A 19,133-nucleotide genomic window follows, 5' to 3' on the forward strand; every position below is an offset into this window, starting at 1 on the left:
TATCTACACTACTATGATAATTTTAATTATTTAGGCTCCCTTCTTTTTCGTGTGTTTAGCCGAGGCAATGGTCCATACGAATGTGATTGTCTTTTATGTTAGGTGGATATCCTGACTACACGGTATGATGATGCGGTATACTAATAGTTTTGTTGCATACTGGAAATATGACATTTTCAAACTTTTTTGTACACATTAAACCGAACAAGTACACTTGAATTTCTAGATACCCTATTTCAGTCAATAAAACCAGTGGCGAGCTCAATCTGTATATCTAGATTCATCAACCAAAAACTCAAATCGCTTGCATTTGGTCTACCCGCCGAAGCCAATTATAGGATATGCAAGGCAAGCTCGCCTGGTCCTAAAACCAATGACGCCCATATTAAAATAGTTTTTAAACAAAACTTAAACAAAAGTCTTATGATTAGTACAGACCTTAAACACTGGTTGATCGGGTCAATAGCGATTGCTGAGATAATAAACAGATCAAGATCACTTGGTTCTTTGAATAATTTGGATTTGGCCAAGTTGATTCTAACAGGCAGTTGGTGTATATGGTGAGAAGGGAGGAATTTCGTCCATGGCAAGACAATCCAACCAACAATGAGAAGTGCATTGTCCATTGTGACTTTGATAATGAACTATCAACGACCTCTTAAGAAGAACACCAAATGGGGAAAGGGTTGGAAGAAGCCAATGAACTTTGCTTTTGAATATAGATGCTGGCTATACATCAGAGATGTTCGTCGGAGGCACCGGAGGAGTCATGGAAGACTCGAGTGGTTCATTCATAGTTGCATCCTGCTGTTATTTTGATCATATTGTGGATGCCCAAAAATGGAGGTGTATGCTCTTGGAGAAGGACTCTTGTTAGTCCAATATATTTGTTACCAACGGCTCATTATTCACTGCGATTGTTTGGAGGCTGTGGATACAATAAAGCAAGGACGGTTTTCGCCAACGGCAGGTGTGCCAATATATGATGAGTATATGGAGCTATGACAGATTTTCAATTCAATCTCTATAGATCATTATAATAGGGATATCAATAAAGTAGCGCAGAACTTAGCTTGTTTAGCCATTCAGTTGGTTTTTTTATTTGGGTTGATGAACCCCCTAGCTTCATTATCAAAGCCCTCATGAACGATGTAACCTTGTGCGTGCGGATGACTTCCCTCAAAAAAAGAAAGTGCGCCATCCATCTCACCGATCAGGCCCGTTTCAAAGGCCTTGTTTAGTTGGTGAAAATTTTTCGATTTGACTAATGTAGCATTTTTTTGTATTTGATAATTATTGTCCAATCATGGACTAACTAAATTCAAAAGATTCATTTCGTAAAATTAAAACAAATTATATAATTAATTATTTTTTTATTTGTGTTTAATACTCCAGATTCGGAAGGAAAATTTTGGGAAGTTATCAGAGGCGGGGGTCGAACCGGCGCTGGACCCAGTTCGAAACTTTGAATTCCCCTTGCCCCTTTGGGCCCCGATGGCCCTGCCCGGCGTGCAGGTGAGCAAAAAAGGCGCCGCTGACACGAGTGGCAGGCGCTAGCCTTTGCGAAACAAAAGGCGTCCGTCACTCCGTAGGCAACACCTCACCTCACCTCGCCGAGGCGGAAGATCGCGCTGCGGCCGCGTACTAGTACCACACCACACTACCACTGACACGTCGGCAGCCCACGGAAGGAGGCGGAACCATTTGAATTTCGAACGCCGACGGCTGCTCCGCATTCCCCAGCTCTCTCCTGCCTGCCCAGCCCTCCCTCTCCGCCTCCGGGCTCCGGCCTCCACAGTTTCGCAGGCAGAGATGAAGAAGGCGTCCGCGGCGTCGCGCTACGCGGCCTACGACTCCCCGTCCCCGTCCCCGTCCCCTTCGCCGCGCCGCGCCGCGCCTTCCGCGGCCGCCGCGACCCCGGGAGGAGCGCACTGCAGCAGCCGCGCGTTGGTGGTCGCGGGGAGATCCGGCCGCGATCTACTGGGCGCCAAGCCGCAGCCGCAAGCCCACGGCAACCTGGGCTCCGTGCTACGGCGGCTCATCTCCATGGACAAGAAACCGCCTTCCTCCAAGAACCATCTCCCGGTCCCTCCCGCCGCCGCCGCCGCAGCGAAGAACAGCGGCGGCGGGAAGCTTCCGGGGCTGTCGCGGAAGCTGTTCCAGAAAGCCTCGTCCACTGAGGCGGCGGCGCCCAGGAAGACGAAGGCCTTGACGGACGTCAAGAACGGCGGCAATAACGCCAACACGCGGACGCTCGGCATGGTGCTGCGCAGCGAGCGAGAGCTCCTGGCGCAGACCAAGGCGCAGGAGGATGAGATCGCCGCGCTCCGCCTGCAGCTCGAGAACAAGGACAGGGAGGTGGAGCGGCTCAAGGACCTGTGCCTGCGGCAGCGGGAGGAGATCAGGACGCTCAAAGACGCCGTCCTGTTCCCGGACGCGGACCCGGAGCCGGAGCCCGACCGCCGCCTCCGGGACGAGATCTCCACGCTCACCGACCAGATCCAGTGCCTCGCGCAGGAGCTCGCCCAGGTATGTTCCCTGTCATGGTCTCGCCGTGTGTTCTTTGCTTTTGCGCCTCGGCTGTCGATCTCTAATGCTCCGCCCCTTGATGCTTCACTTTGTGCAGGTTAAGGCCGAGAAGCACTCGGCAAGGTCGTGCTTTGACGAGGATGGATACTGCTCTTCCCCTAGGACGCCGGGGTTTAACGAGGAGACCGCTTTCTCCCTGGTGTGTTCGATTACTCCACCATCTTACAGCGACATGATTGACATGTTGATATGCTGTTTGCGAAATGATACCTTTAGTTAAATCCCATCTGACCTGGTTACCCATCTGCAAATGGCAATATGCCTTCTGTTTGCGAAACTACACCTTGAGTTAAATCCTATGTGACCTGGTTATCCTTATCCATTAGCAAATAGCAATATGCCTGCTATTATGATTATGAAGATAATTACTAATCAATCTGTAGGTTGAGCATAGTAAGTTGGGGAATCAGTTCACTGCTTCATTTATAGTTTTGTTTTTCAACATGTAATTTGCATTTCCTGACAACAGCAGCTATTTAGGTTGTTGCTGTACAAAAAATATTCCTTTTCTTCTATATAATTGCTTATACCTGTTTTGTGTTAATTTGTTTTATATATACATGATACAAGATACTGCGGAAGCAAACTGGAAAATGGTTACTTCACAAATTAGCTAGTACTGGAAGCTGCATAATAAGAAACTATTATCGGCCTAATTCCAATGGTGATACGATAGATGGACTCCATTTGTTTAGCCTTTTCTAGCTTCTGTTTTAATTTACCTGCACGGCATGACATGCTTTAGTTTTTTATTTATTTATGTGATACAATAACATTTGCACAGTGCAACTTAGAACATTTTTCAGTAGCTTCTTATCTTGTTAGTTCAAATTACTGCATAGTTGCAGTTACTAATTTTGTAAACATTGTAAAAGCTTTGTAGTCATCGCCAAACTATGCCATATATCTGAAAATGGACGAAGTAATTTGGTTGTTTGGTTTCATTGCTGCAAAAACATGGGTTTGTACTGTTCTTTCATTGCTGCAAAACAATATTTTGCAGATTCTTCCCTACCTCTATAAAACATGCACGGACTGTGTTCTACGTTAACAAGTGCCTAGTTGTCATAGCAGCTTTATCTCACTTTGTTGGTTTTCTGTTCTTGCTATTTGCTGTCTAAAACAGGAGTGCAGCATTGGGGAAGCTGAGACGCCGAACTATGGTAGCCCAGATGAAATGTTCAGCAAGGATCTTAATCCTTGCCTGACCCCATGCATTGCCAAGAGCAAATCTGATGTGTCCGCACAATTCCAGTCTTCCTCCCAGTTCACAAAGGTGAATCCTTTCTCCTATTATTTGTTGGCCTCAAGCCCAAATAGACTTGAAATAACGTTTTGTCATATACATCTCGCACTTGACAGGAATCTAGCGGTTCTCATCGCAGCAGTGGCAAGGCAAGAGCAGACCGCTCTTACAATTCTTTCGGCAGGCCAATGTCAAAGAGCTCTGATCACCACAAGCCTACCTCAGGAACCAGCAACAAGCGACGAGTATACAAATCTGATCATGACAAAATCAACCAGAACCTGTTTTCAGTTCACCATCATCATGAACTTGCCACCGAAGGCAGCCTCCAGCTTGCTGCTCTGTGAAATATTTATAAGCATGTGGACTTTTATGGTCCACTGATAGTGGTTTGAGACAGTGAAATAACAATGCTCAGGATCTGTCAGTGAATGCAACCTTTGGTTTGTGCTTTTTTATGTTATGTTCTTGCTTGCCCAGCTATTTGGAATGCTAGTTTGGCTCTGCTATGTCATGGTTAGATGAGTGTGTAAATTCCATTCCTTTTCAAAATTGTCCACAAAGATATTTGGATCAGGGCCTATGTCGTAGCTGCATATGGACCATATGGCAATGTGATATAGTGTATGCATGGTGTGCCATTTGCAATGGAATGTTCAGCTTGTTACGATGCAGGTAGCATGTGATTTCTCAAGTGCACTTTGGTTCTGGTTTGCGAAATTATGGAAACTGGTGTAATAAACCTTGTCTTTTTTCTGTCGTGTTGATGTTTCGTCTATGGAGACTCAATTTTAGAAATACTTTAACACATTTCCTATTCTTGAAACGGCTGAAACATCCGAGACTTTTATGCGACGCGATTTCAGCCCGCACTCGCATCGCCTGTGCCCCGCTTCGGCGAGGTCCTCCCCGCGCCACGGCTACGCCCCACCCTCCCTGAGCTCCTGCCCCCACTCCGACGAGCAGATCTGGCGACCTCCTCAACTCCAGCGATCAGATCTGGCGGTGGCATGACAGATCTGGCGAGGTAGGCCCCCCTCCTCTTCCTAGGTCACAGAGTTAGGGTTTCGGCGAGTCTCCTCTCTCTCTCCCAGCTTTGACAAGCTTTCCCTCTTTCTTTTCTGTAACTTATGGGCTATAGAATGCCCGACCAAGGGAGGTAGGTAGGTCAAGCGGTGGGCATGGTCGATGGTGGTTTATAGAAGCTAGCAGCGGTCGGGCCAGGTCGGGGCAGAGGAGCTCCGCCCATAGTGGCGGCGACTGGGGAGGGGAGGGGGGCGGGAAGAAGGTGGCGCCACGGGTGCGCCGCGGAGCTCCGACCGAGCCCTAGCGCGCAAGGGCCGGCGGCGGGGGAGGCGGGCACGGGGTTGGATCGAGGTGCAAGACGATGAGGGGAAGAAGATGGACAATACAAGGTCAGCTGGGTCGTTGGATCTTGGTCCAACGGCTCAAATCCGTCGCCTGAATTTTTTTTGAAAATTTAGGTGCTTGTATATTTTCTATTTGGGCGTTTGTCTATGGGATTCAACCATTCAAGACACGTTTGTTTCTTTTTACTCGGTACTGTTTCGCTTTGCCAAGCGACTCTGCTTGTATCATTCTTGTCTGAGCTCCTTCAGACTTGTGCGACCGAGATTTGGCTTCTCCCACGAGATTGCCGAATTGGCTTGATGCAAAAAAAAAAGTGAGGCAAAGAGAGGTGAGTGATGAGAAACCAGACGTACTTAGTTGTCTATCGTCTGCTCTTCTTTTTGCCATAAACGTCTTACAGAACAGACCTGTATATGTGCATATATACCTGTGATTTCTGTATTGCGTTCCCTCTTTTTTTTTTGTTTTTTTGGGTGAAATAGAAGACCTTCGTAGCATGAACTCTTCTCTGGAAGAGGTATGCCGCTACCGAAACGTTAGAGCCGTCGGATGAAACGATGGGCCGCCTGGATATGAAACCACCAAATACACAGCTCGAGTCTACTGCCAACGTGGACGAGTGGACCCGAGTCCACCTCTGAGGCTTTGACCTCCTCCTCCTCTCTCTCTCGATGGTCGTCTTCTCCACGACACCTCAACCCCAATCGGAACCCGGACCCAGATCTCCGAAAAATCCCCAATAACAATCTGCGGTCCGCCGTTGTGATTACACCTTCCAATCCGATCCCAAGTCTGTTCGATGCGAATAGCAGCGGCGATTTAGCGAACCGCGCGTTCGCTAGGGTTAGGGTTTCGAGGGTTTGCGCTAGGGTTTGGGCGCAGGATGGGGCGGTCGAGAGGGGTGCCGAATTCCGGTGACGATGACACCGGACACAGGTTTGCTCATGTTCCCACCCGCCCCGCTTTACCATTTCGTTCTGCTACCCCGCGCGCTGGGAGCGGTGAGCTGACGTTGCTGGTTGTTGGTTGCAGGTCGAAGCGGAGGAGGGTCTCGGGGTCGGGCGGGGACGCGACGGACTCCATTTCAGCCGCCATCGGGGGAGCTGGAGAGGGAGGGGGCAAGAAGGCGCTCTACCACTGCAACTACTGCAACAAGGACATCTCCGGGAAGATACGGATCAAATGCTCCAAGTGCCCTGACTTCGACCTCTGCGTGGAGTGCTTCTCTGTTGGCGCTGAAGTTACCCCACACCGCAGCAACCATCCATACAGAGTCATGGTTAGTGCACTAGATCGTTTGTTGTCTTTGCTTGACTTGACTTATGTTTTGAGTAGCACTCCACTAGTTTTCAGTTGTTGTATTAATGTTTGGTCTCTAGGGTCCCAAGTCAGTTGTAATTCATAGCCACTTAGTTATGAGGGCACACACTAGCTGCATCTGTAGTGGTCGATTGCTTACTGGAACATTTTGAGCTGGTGAACTGAGTGCTGAGACCATTTAAAATCAAAGTTAGTCTGATCCCTATAAGTCAATGAAATAAAACAGAGAAAAGGTAGCACCCAAGGATTAATTTCTTAATAATCTACACAAATACTTAGCCTTTTGTCCATGCTCTGCTAAAGTGCACTGGTGCTTATTATTCCTTAACCCATGTAAACTCAGCCTTCTAACATTGCTTACTGAAAGTGTCTTATTCTTTGATCATTGCTTAGCCAAAGTATATTAATACTTGAATAATATTTTGCAACAGGACAACCTGTCTTTCCCACTTATTTGCCCAGACTGGAATGCAGATGAAGAAATTCTCCTCCTTGAGGTAACATTGTGTTTGTTTGGTATATTTACTTCCTGGAGATTGTGTTTAATTGTTTACCTGTCATGATCAAAGGGAATTGAAATGTATGGTCTGGGAAACTGGCTTGAAGTGGCAGAACATGTTGGTACCAAGTCTAAGTTACAGTGTATTGATCATTACACAACAGCATACATGAACTCACCTTGTTATCCCCTCCCGGTAACTATTTTCTGTACCTGTTTATAAATGCAATAAATGAGTTGGCACTTCTTAATTCAATACTACCTCGTGGTTGTAGGATATGTCTCATGTTAATGGCAAGAACAGGAAGGAGCTTCTAGCTATGGCTAAAGTGCAGGGTGAGAGTAAAAAAGGTGAGTCATGAGTGTTTTTTTTTTAGGCGATGGAAACAGTTGATACATTTTGTTGATCATTTGAAGACTTGAGAGATTTTGCTTACTGTCTAGTTCTTGGTTTTTGTTCATGCATGCTTACCTATTTTAGTATGCTTTAGCGCCTTAGTGGTCATAGCCTCATAGGTCATGTGATTCAGGCCCTGTTTGGATACTCCCAGCTAATAGTTAGCTGCATTAGGTGGGTAGAGACAACCAATAGGTTTTTATTAGCTGGGTGGTTGGATAGTTCAATCTACACTATTAGCTAGGTTGTTTGGGTCAGCTAGAGCTTTTTTTAGCAGATTTCTATTAGCTCTAGCTGATCCAAACAGGTCTTAGTGTTTAAGGTGGAATTGTATGTAGATATCTGGTCTTTGGTGTCAATTTAACATGTGTTTGGTCATTTACTGTCTGAAATGTTCACATCTTCAAATTATGAGTTTGTGTATGCCATTGTGGTGGCTTTGCAAAAGCACTTGACTTCTACTTTGGATATAGCGATGGTGCCAGGGTGGAATTTGTGAAGATCTCATAACTAACTAGATTCTTTAGTGTACTTGGTCTTATCCTCATAGTCATATAGAACGTTTGTTAGTGGAGTATCTATCCATCTAGTGGCAGCTTGTTACTTTCGAGTGGACGTATTTTTTAAAAGAGAAAAAACATCTTGTGTTGATCTCATATCCACAAACACTTATTCTTTGGGTTTTGGGTTTAATGGGAAAAATGACATGCACAGATATCAGTGTGCTCCTTACTCGCAGCCCCTTCAATTGCAGCATCATTGTCTATATGGACAAGCATAAAACTTGATTAAACAAGATGGAACTAGGTTTCATTATAAATAAGAAGAAATAGGCACCCAAATTCTAGTTGGTTGAGGTCTACAACTCTACATCCACACTGTGCAGAGATGAACACCAGATGCATGACCTTGTAGTCAGATAAAAAAAATTCAAATAGTACTGCTATAAGTTTTTTTGGTGTCAGTAGCTTGGTTATGACTCCGATTCAGTTATCATAATGGGTTGTTTTGATATCTCGTATTTCTTCTTTGTTCTTACATATAGGGACTTCACTGTTATCTGGAGAACTGACTCCTAAGGCTGAATCTCCATTTTCTCCCTCCAGGGTCAAGTATGCCATTATTTATCTGAATACCTATGAATATGCCCCTAAGATTCAAAGAGTCTTTTTACCAGCTATTTATCTTGCATAGGGTGGAAGATGCACTTGGAGAAGGTCCAGCAGGTCGATCACCTTCACACATAGCTGTTGGTATGTATTGGGAATGAAATAATTAGCTAGACCAACCCAATTTTAAAACAGTGCATCTTTGGTCTATGTCAAGAGATGGTGTTACTGTTATGTATTCATATTGTCCTAATTCTTGTTGACCTGCTGCAGGTGCAAATAAAAAGGCTTCAAATGTGGGACAGATTAAAGATGGTGCTAATGTGTCAAAAATCGAAGGTATAATCATTGATGAAAGCATCACTGTTATTTTCAAGTTTATATATCATCATATGTTCACTCAGCAACCAGGCTCTGGCAAATTCTTAGAATGTTTTCTTATTTTTTTTAACTTCAGAGATGCTTTATCAAGAACGTCACATTCTTAAGAATGGAATGCTAAAAAATATTGGTAGTGCTATATATTTTTCTGTAATTAGAGTTCTTTCTATTCGAAATGATAGTCTCTCATTATGGCATGGTATGAAATGGAGCAATATGTATATATCCCTTTTGTTTATTTTAAAGTCACATTACTGCATAAATCAAATCATGGACCTTAGCATATTTAATTTGCATGTGCCAGATGGTCATGTCGATAGAAGCGTTGGTGTGAAGAAGCCCAGATATTCTGCAGATGAAGGCCCTTCGTTGACTGAACTGAGTGGATACAATGCAAAGAGACATGAGTTTGACCCAGAGTATGATAATGATGCCGAACAAGCGCTTGCTGAGATGGAATTTAAAGAAACTGATTCGGAAACCGATCGTGAACTGAAACTCCGTGTTCTTCGTATTTATCTGTCCAGGTTTGTTAGGAGTGAAGCATATTTTTTTGTTTTGTAGCAACTTTTAGTTGATAGATCCTACTCTTCTGTCCTATGTTCATTTCATTTGTCTGCTATAGTTCGTATTATGGTGATGTTTCTGTTAAATATGAATTATGTTAACAATGCTTTAGTTGTGAGTTAAAGTGTAAGTAAGCCTGTTTATATGTTGATTTCGTTTATTAGTATAATAAATAATGTTTAATAGTGCAAAACAACTGTTTTCTTTGTAGGCTTGAAGAAAGAAAAAGGAGAAAGGAGTTCATATTGGAAAGAAATTTATTGTTCCCTAATCCCTTGGAGAAAGATCTTACAAATGAAGACAGGGAAGTTTACCATCGCTATAAGGTCTTCATGCGTTTTCTTTCCAAGGAGGAACATGAAGCCCTCATTAGGAGTGTCATTGAGGAGCGAAAAATTCGGAGGAGAATTCAAGAACTCCAGGTATTGTTTGTTCATTTGCTCTTACTAAATCAACTATATTGATGCGTTCTTACTAGCAAACATACCCGTGCATTGCAATGGAATGTTCAGCTAGTTACGTAGTTGCCTGGACATTTTGTGGCTCGGAGATTTATTCACCGATCATGTCATGCATTTTAATTCATCTGAGAATCAAACTCCATACCTTGCCTTCCGTATATCTCCTGGACGCTTGCTGCCCTAACTCTATGATCACATTATGCATTTGAAATTTTGAATTTGTTTTGAGATTGGACTTGCTCTAACTTGTACGGTCACGGTAGGGAGTGACAGACTATGAAAGCATTTCGTATTCCAATTCATTTCAGAATTGGACTCTACAATGTGCTTGGATACACTACTCTTAACTTGTACGGATCGGGAGAAAGTTAGGTCTGTCAGATCTCCATCGGACGATTGTGAGCAACAAAGGACGAAGGAATCTTCTGCTCATTAATATTAATTAGGAAAATGATTATAGAATGATTACATCTGGAGCTCTTCGTTTAAAATCTGCTTGTACTATTTATTCCATGGATCAACACTTTTATATGTCTTTGTTCTACATGTAGCTGAGAAAGTGATTGTAGATAAAACTTACAAGGAACAAATGTATTGCATATAACTGAACTTGTGGCTGAACTAATCCTTTACAAATTCATTGTCTTTTATTTACGTTCTTATATAGGGAGTAAGGTTACCTGTGGCAAAAATGTGCAGTGAACCGAACACTGCCTCAAACAAGAGAATATTAAACTAGCAGTGCAGTTTTTTTCTATTAGAAAAAGGAACAATACAAATATTAAATTTAAACATTTTGAACCATTTGTTATTCTTGATCGTTGGAGGATGATAGATTAGCACATGCCACAACATTCAGACTCTTAATTTCATTTGTCCTTCTCTTGTATTCCCAGTTGCTCCACCACCCTGGTAACCCACCCAGCCATTGGCCAACCAATTATCTGTTTGTTTTTCATTCTTATATATACAATACCCCCTCTGCCCCACAAAGTGTCATTCTCACTTACTGAGAAGTCAAACATTTTTTTTAACTTTTGATCAGTTATAGATTAAAAATATTAATATTTATAATGCATAGTTAGTACCATTAGAAGAATTATTGAATATATTTTCTTAATAAATTTATTTAGTGATACAAATGTTGCTAATATTTTCAATAAATCTAGTCAAACTTGAGATTCGAGAATGTTCGACCAGCACACATCCCATAGCGTCGGTTCTTTTTGGGACGGAACGAGTATGACCTATATATCCTTCAATTTTACATGGTCTTCGCATAGAAACCTGATGGCATTTTAGAGTCAACATTACTTGTTAGATACCTCGTCTTGGATGTTCCGCTTGAGTACTCTTATAGTCTTGCATGCATTTTGTTTGTACTAGGCAGCGCATATGAAAGAAATGAACTGGCCTGTCTTCCCATAAGGTCCTAGAAGCATCAATATATTCTGGTGGGCAAATGGAAATGCCATTATTTACTTATATTTTGTTGAATCTCAGGAATGTCGCTCTGCTGGGTGCCGCACACTGGCTGAAGCAAAGATACACATAGAACAAAAGAGGAAAAAAGAATACGAGCTGAATGCCCAAAAAGCTAAGGAGAGCAGCCTTATTGCAAATAATAAATCGGTACAGAAGATGAATCGATCTATGAAAATTGAGTCTGATGGGAATTTGGATCCAAAGAAAGGTGGTGCTGGCTTGGATTCTCCTAAAACTACAGGACTTACAAGTGTTAAGCAGTGGGATGACTGGGATATAGTTGGTCTTCCTGGGGCAGAGCTATTAAGTGCTAGCGTAAGTGCATTTCATATCCCAGTACCCTGTTCGGTGACTGTTGATCTCATTTGGGCGTATTAGTATTGTGACCTTGTTCATACCTTTTGTGTTTGTTAAAGTAAGGATGAACATCCTTTTTTTTTATTTCAGGAAAAGCTTCTATGTTGTCAGAACAGATTGCTACCTAGTCATTACCTTAGAATGCAGGAGGTGTTGATGCAGGAGATATTCAAGGGTAGTGTCTTAAAGAAGGAAGATGCCCATGTCTTATTTAAGGTTGATCCTACCAAAGTAGATAGTGTTTATGATATGGTAACGAAAAAGCTGGGCAACCATGAGGAGGCTCCAACTGTCTAGCTTATGCTTTTGAGCTTGCCTGCTGTGACATGCCGAAGAAAACAAATCTTGGTTTCGCCCCCTTTGCAGCGCATCTGAACCATAGCTGAAGGTGGAACTGTACTAAATCGAATTGGCCATAGTTTACAGAAATTCATATCAGTTGTCAGAAGCACAATAAGGCATTCCAGCCAAGTTGTAAAATTATTCCCGCCCGACCAGAATGTGTAGCATGAGTTATTCATTTCTGTTCTGCCATTGTCGTGTACTGTTGCAGTTGTGGTAGTGCCTTGTTGTAGTAGGTATAGGTGCCTGAGTTTATATGTATCATCGTGTATGTACCATTGGTCGCTCTATTTTATGCCATTGTACCAACCCCAGACATTGATTATTACAATTCATCTTGCAGCCAAATTCTTGTCTCTAATGGAAAGCTTGGCCTTCGTCTTTGTTTTCGTCTGTAATGGAATGCTTAACCTCCATCTTTGTTTTCAGTTTGTTGGTTTTGGTTGAAGAGCAGAACCCTGCTCTCGGTGTACCCCCTCCGGCTCCACACACAAAAAAAAAAACATCATGAGGTCATGATAGCTGGGATTCAATATCGTCATGAGGTTGGTGTACTCCTCCTTCCGTCTCGGATAAAATATCATCATGAGGTGGGGTTCAAATATCGTTATGAGGTTCGAGAAGTACTATCACTTGTTCTGACTTCAGGCCTTCACCAACGCAGGCTAAAAAAAACATTAGCCTCAGTAAGGTCTTGTTTAGTTAGCACTTTCATTTTTATTTGGCAATTATTGTCCATTGTAAATTAATTAGGCTCAAAAGATTCGTATCATAAGTTATAGATAAAATGTATAATTAATTATTTTTATATATATTTAATATTGTATATATATATATATATTCTAGGATTTGATTTGACGAAAAGTCTAAAAAAGCAGTTATCCATGTAGGTCGGGATGGATGAAGCCATCAATTCTCACAGCGCAAGCCTATGACCTTGTTTAGTTCCGAAAAGTGAAAAGTTTTCGGTACCGTAGCATTTTCGTTTGTTTGTGATAAATATTATCTAATCATGGACTAACTAGGATCAAAAGATTCGTCTCGTGATTTACAGCTAACCTGTATAATTAGTTTTTGTTTTCGTCTATATTTAATGTTTCATGCATATGTCACAAGATTCGATGTGATGGGAAATCTTAAAAACTTTTTGATTTTCAGGTGAACAAACAAGGCCTATGTATTGGACCATGAGCATTACTTTTCTCTCTCCAAACGTCACTCTCGTACAATTGCTTTTCAGAATCCATCAACCAATCCCAGAGTGTTCTCTGTCGGCTTCCTTTTCATCCTTAAGCTTGCTTTTTCTGACCGGGCAACATTCTCTTCTAGTATGACACAATGTGAAGCAGCCTTTAGATTGTCTCTCTCCACTTTGTTATCTGAGCCGGGCCTTGTTTAGTTCTATTTTTTTTATTTTTGAGACGGTAGCACTTTCGTTTTTATTTGACAAACATTGTCCAATCATAAAGTAACTAGGTTTAAAAGATTTATCTCGCGATTTACAGCTAAACTGTGTAATTAGTTTTTATTTTCGTCTATATTTAGTGCTTCATGCATGTGTTTCATGCTGTCTCTAGGCTATAGACACGAGCCCCATTTCTACTAGTTAAAATAGTATTGTTTGTTTGACTGATAGGGCATGCCGGAAAGTACTATTAACTAATTTATTATGAGAGAAAAACACTGCTAAATAGCTGACAGATTCGGCTGATAATTTCAAATGAACATGTTTTCAGAATAAGAAAAGATAGGTCGGACTGAGCAGACACACCACCACCATCGACTCTTACCGTGTGTTTGGTTGGGGGTTGGGTGGGTTGGGCTGGATCCAACCCAGTTTTTTGGGACACAGCCAACCAATGTTTGGTTGCACTTCTGCTTTTGGGGACGGAGCCAACCCATTTTAGTGTTTGGTTGAAGAATTGGGGACATAGCGGCTCCGTTCAGTGTTTGGTTGAAGAAATTCAGTGTTTGGTGGGAGCCAACACGGCTGGAGCGGCTCCGTCCGCCAGATTTTGACGGACGAGTCCAACCCGCATCTGAGAGGAATATTACATCCTGAAGCCAACCCAACCCTTCCATCCTCCAACCAAACAGCCACAGGAATGGGTTCGCTCCGACCCAGCTCGCCCCGCTCTCTAACCAAACACACGGTTAAGTTTTTGACCGAAATATCTTTAGATGTTCTTATAACTCTATTTTTTTAAATGGAGTATGTGAAGCTGGAACCAAATATAGAGTGGAACAATCTCAAACGCCCCTAACATCAAACCGACCTTTTAGACTCAACAGAAAGTCTACGGATAGAACAGAGATAACCAAACAACCAATGACAAAGACAGATCCAATCCTAATATTGCTCCCTAAGCATCTCTAACTGTTTGGCAAAATTCGTTTTTTAAATCTTGTTGTTTGCCAACTCTTAAAATAATATGGAGAGAAAAAAAATCTCATTTCCAACAGTTTGAATAATTTTATTTCCAAAAACCCAAAACCCGCTAACGAAACGAAGAGCCCCGCTAAGCATGAGGAAAAAGACCGATGCCAAGCGCAGAGTCCGCGCGTATATTTGCGCGCTAGACAGAGAGATATGCCAAGTTAAAAAAGATAGGGTATTAGGATGTGAAACTGTTGAAGTAGGGTTTTCCTTATTTTATTAAAAAATTATAGATAAGAAATCATTTGACAAACTATTAGAGATTGTTTCATTTGCCAATCTGCATCCGAGTGTACTACCTATCTAGTGTCTCCCTATAAAAAATATATTTTATTTTTTAGTCAAAAGAAAAGGTTAAAAGCCTTTTAGAATGCAAGATTTTTATAAGAATTATTTAAGAATTTTGTAGAAAAAAAATACAGAACAGAAAAGAAAATTCCATCTTCCAGAAGGACCATTGTTTAAACCAACTACTACGTGGTTTTTTGAAACCTACTCTGTGTTCCAAAATAAACATATATAACCTATTGCTTGAACCAACTACGTTCCTTTTTGAAAATTACTTATATATATCTTTCGATTCTAGAAGAATATATTGTAGTCTTGCACATGCTTGGTCGTGGTATTCTTGTTAGTTGTTGGCACGCCCACCTCGCACGAACCACCATTGAACGGAAGCCTGACACGGCGACATGTGACGCTGATGCAGGGGCGGAAGCGGAAGCATGCGAAGGATCCGTGGGGGTAGTTGACATGTGCGGAGTGCACACGGGGCAGCGAGCGACCTTGTTGGCTGTGCGCCGTGCACCCAGTTTCCGCCGCGAAATATACAAAGCTATACAGTCGTATACAGATACGCGTGTCGATAGTTAAAGGATACGATATACGGAGACAACATTTTTCAAAAAAAATGATACGTTTTATCTCTTTATTTATTTATTTAAAATTAATTTCCTGTTTTTTAGAAATACAATTTCCTGACACTTCTCCGATACATATCGCCATATCGGTCGCGTATGGGCCGCCTATTCGTATCGGATACGTATCCCATACGGGATACTCCCCCCTAGCTGGTGTATCGCGGTATAACATAGTACAAAAGCCCCGGCAGCCGCGGCGCGACGAAGTGGTGATCCGTCCCTCACTGAGCGCGCCGTGCCATTCCCACCACTAAAGCTCTTGCGCGCGGCGGAGAAACCCAAGTGAAGCCCCCGCGAGGCGAGAGCGAGGAGAGGGAAAGGGGGGAGAGGCGAGGTAGCGGACTAGCGGGATGGCGTCCCCGGGGTTGGTGGCCGCGGCGCTGCTGGTGGCGGCGCTGGCGGCGTTCTGCGGCACGGACCCGCTGCGGATGGGCAGCATGGTGGACTTCCCGGGGTTCGAGGCGCACTTCGTCCACCTACCCGATCCCGCCGAGATGCCGCCGCACGCGGACGAACGGGAGCGGCTCCGTGGGGCCGAGGTGCGGTTCCGCGGCGAGGTGCAGGGCCCCGAGAGCGTCGCCTTCGACCCGCAGGGCCGCGGGCCGTACACGGGCGTCGCCGACGGCCGGGTCGTCTTCTGGGACGGCGAGAGGTGGGTCCCCTTCGCGACGGCCTCCCCGCGTTGGACGCAGGAGCTCTGCGGCGGGCCCAAGGCCTCGCCGCTGGAGTACCTCCCCAATGAGCACATCTGCGGCCGTCCGCTCGGGCTCCGTTTCGATAAGAAGACCGGGGACCTGTACATCGCCGACGCCTACTTCGGCCTGCTCAAGGTCGGCCCCGAGGGCGGGCTGGCCACGCCGCTCGCAACGGAGGCCGAGGGCGTGCGCCTCAACTTCACCAACGACCTCGACCTCGACGACGAGGGCAACGTCTACTTCACCGACTCCAGCATCCACTACCAGAGACGGTCTGTGATGCCATGCCCTCGCTCTCTTCCCTCTGCTTTGCTTGGTTGGTTGTATGCTCACTTGATTCTTACAGACTATGGGGTTGGTGATCGTAAACATCACAGTCCTGTAACTGGATTAGAAGGTCGTCAGCTTGGATTATTTCACTTTGTTTACCTTCACTCCTAATTGATGTGGCAACAGACATTTATTTATGTGCTATAAAAGATACTCACCTGTCACGTGTATTTTTTATATAAAAATTAGACATTATGCTATGATCTGTCAGGTCTCTTCAGGACAGCATGTTTCCCATCAGGGAGTAGAATCACATGCTTTCCTACAAAACAATGAAGAAACTGAAGAGGGGCAATATAAAAACCTAATCTTCACTGAAGAGGGACAATATAAAAACCTAAAACGGATCAATTCTTTCTTTGAGGGCTACAGTCCTACTCTGATGTACTAAATCCATTCCAAACTATAACACAATTTTAACTTTTCTAGATACAATGCTTTTACTATGTATCTAGACATACTCCCTGTATCCCAAAATAATTGTCATTCTCACTTCTCGAGAAACAACTTTGATTAAATATATATTGAAAAATATTAATACTTATGATATATAATTAGTATCATCGAAAAGATCTTTAAATCTAGTTTTTAACAAATTTATTTGGAGATACAAACGTTGTACATATTTTCTATAAATATAGTCAAACTTGCGACACGGAAACCCAAAACGACAGTTATTTTGGGACGGAGTGAGTAGTGTTTATCTATGGCAAATGCAACGTATCTAGAAAAGTCAAAACGTTTTATAATTTGGAACGGAGGGAGTAACTTTTACTTGTTCTGGTGTCATAGAAGGTTCTCCAACAGCTCTACTTCGATGTATAACACCTGTTTTAGTAACTCTGCTTTTCACTGTTATGCCTTGTTTAGTTCCAAAATTTTTGGCAAAATGAGCACTGTAGCAATTTCGTTTGTACTTGACAAATATTGTTCAATCATGGACTAACTAGGCTCGAAAGATTCGACTCGTCAATTCCGACTAAACTGTGCAATTAGTTTTTATTTTTATCTATATTTAATACTCCATGCATACGTCTAAAGATTCGATGTGACGGGGAATCTGAAAAATTTTGCAAAATTTTTGGGGAACTAAACAAGGCCGGTCTCCTCAATTTGCAAACAGGTTTGCTAGATCCAAGTGACCTTGGATCTTGCAAGACCTAGATATCTTATCAGTAATCATTCCATTTTCAGGAATTTCATGCAGTTAGTTTTCTCTGGGGATCCCTCTGGGAGACTTCTGAAATATAACCCACAGACAAAGGAAACGACTGTACTGCATCGCAACCTCCAATTTCCCAATGGTGTGTCCATGAGCAAGGATGGCTCATTCTTCGTTTTCTGTGAAGGATCACGAGGCAGGTGTGTATTCTCTTTCTTACGTTTGGTTTAAGCTTTCTTATTTCAGCTTTATGACGATATCAGGCAATCAGTATTTGTGTTCTTCTGAGACAGGTTGAGCAGGTACTGGTTGAAAGGTGAGAAGGCAGGCACTGTGGATCTTTTCGCTATCTTGCCTGGATTCCCAGACAATGTGAGGACGAATGAGAAGGGCGAGTTTTGGGTGGCGATCCACTGCAGGCGAAGCCTGTATGCGCGGCTCATGAGCCGCTATGTCAAGATGAGGAAGTTTTTTCTCAGCCTCCCGATCCCGGCCAAGTACCACTACCTGATGCAGATCGGTGGCAAGCTGCACGCGGTGATCATAAAGTACAGCCCCGAGGGCCAGGTGCTTGACATCTTGGAGGACACCAAGGGAGAGGTGGTGAGAGCTGTCAGCGAAGTGGAGGAGAAGGACGGCAAGCTCTGGATAGGGTCCGTCCTGATGCCGTTCATCGCTGTCTTTGACCTGGCGAAGGCGTCTTAGCCGCCTCAGTTTGATTGGAAATATTGTTGAATATGGAGTCCATGGTTACTCGCTGTACGCTTCTCTGAGATGATCAGCGATCCCAATAATTTGGTCCTGAAGCAACCTGGAGCTGTATAATGCTCCAGCTTCTTTTAATTGCAAATGTAAGTTGTTGACATGTTCTCTAGATTGTGACTAGAACTATGTACGAACACCTCCTGCTTCTGAATCCAGAATTACCAGATGTGCTTCTTGAGTTTTGTTTTAAAATAAAAAAATTCTAATGATTACAAAAAGATAGTTATCTACTACTTATGCGAGTCACCTGCTAGTTAGGCTCTATTTGGATCGATAGATGTTAACAGCTAGGGCATAAACAACATGTAGTTTTTACCTATTAATTTTTATAGATACTACTTAGTAACACTACGTATAGAAACTATTATCTTAATAGAACTTTTTATCCAATCATATTCATTCTCTCTCTATTCTCAACCAAATATATCACTTCATGTTTTGGTTTTCGTGCAGACATGGTTTCTAAATTTATATCACTTCATGTCTTGGTTTTCGTGTAGACATGGTTTCTAAATTTGACCCGATTTCTATGATTTTTGCTCTCTCTCTTCACTAACTATCTTACCACATCAGCAAAATGCTTAGGTAGTAGTACAATTAATGTTCATAGAAACTATGGTAGTTTCTGTATTGGGAGTGCCCTTAGGCCATCCTCTGTGAGGGTTTTATGACCCAATTTTCAACACACCCATATTTTGAA

At 43.1% G+C, this 19,133-nt stretch overlaps 3 protein-coding genes across 3 annotated transcripts; all 3 read left to right on the forward strand.

Moving 5' to 3' along the window:
* Positions 1,597–4,529, forward strand: LOC8086243. The gene is made up of 4 exons (XM_002463824.2): positions 1,597–2,529; positions 2,627–2,728; positions 3,716–3,865; positions 3,952–4,529. Exons 1-4 carry the CDS (start codon positions 1,813–1,815, stop codon positions 4,180–4,182), a joined length of 1,200 nt encoding a protein of 399 aa, XP_002463869.1. The 5' UTR covers positions 1,597–1,812; the 3' UTR covers positions 4,183–4,529.
* Positions 5,810–12,507, forward strand: LOC8085931 (transcriptional adapter ADA2). Its single transcript, XM_002463825.2, has 12 exons — positions 5,810–6,142; positions 6,239–6,485; positions 6,958–7,023; positions 7,096–7,221; positions 7,301–7,376; positions 8,468–8,534; positions 8,617–8,675; positions 8,805–8,870; positions 9,217–9,439; positions 9,691–9,901; positions 11,444–11,740; positions 11,873–12,507. Exons 1-12 carry the CDS (start codon positions 6,090–6,092, stop codon positions 12,077–12,079), a joined length of 1,698 nt encoding a protein of 565 aa, XP_002463870.1. The 5' UTR covers positions 5,810–6,089; the 3' UTR covers positions 12,080–12,507.
* Positions 15,632–18,615, forward strand: LOC8085932 (protein STRICTOSIDINE SYNTHASE-LIKE 3). Its single transcript, XM_002463826.2, has 3 exons — positions 15,632–16,448; positions 17,701–17,868; positions 17,962–18,615. The coding sequence occupies exons 1-3, from the start codon at positions 15,832–15,834 to the stop codon at positions 18,371–18,373; spliced, it is 1,197 nt and encodes a 398-aa protein (XP_002463871.1). The 5' UTR covers positions 15,632–15,831; the 3' UTR covers positions 18,374–18,615.

Source organism: Sorghum bicolor, chromosome 1 (assembly GCF_000003195.3).
Source record: "Sorghum bicolor cultivar BTx623 chromosome 1, Sorghum_bicolor_NCBIv3, whole genome shotgun sequence".
Lineage (NCBI taxonomy): Eukaryota > Viridiplantae > Streptophyta > Magnoliopsida > Poales > Poaceae > Sorghum > Sorghum bicolor.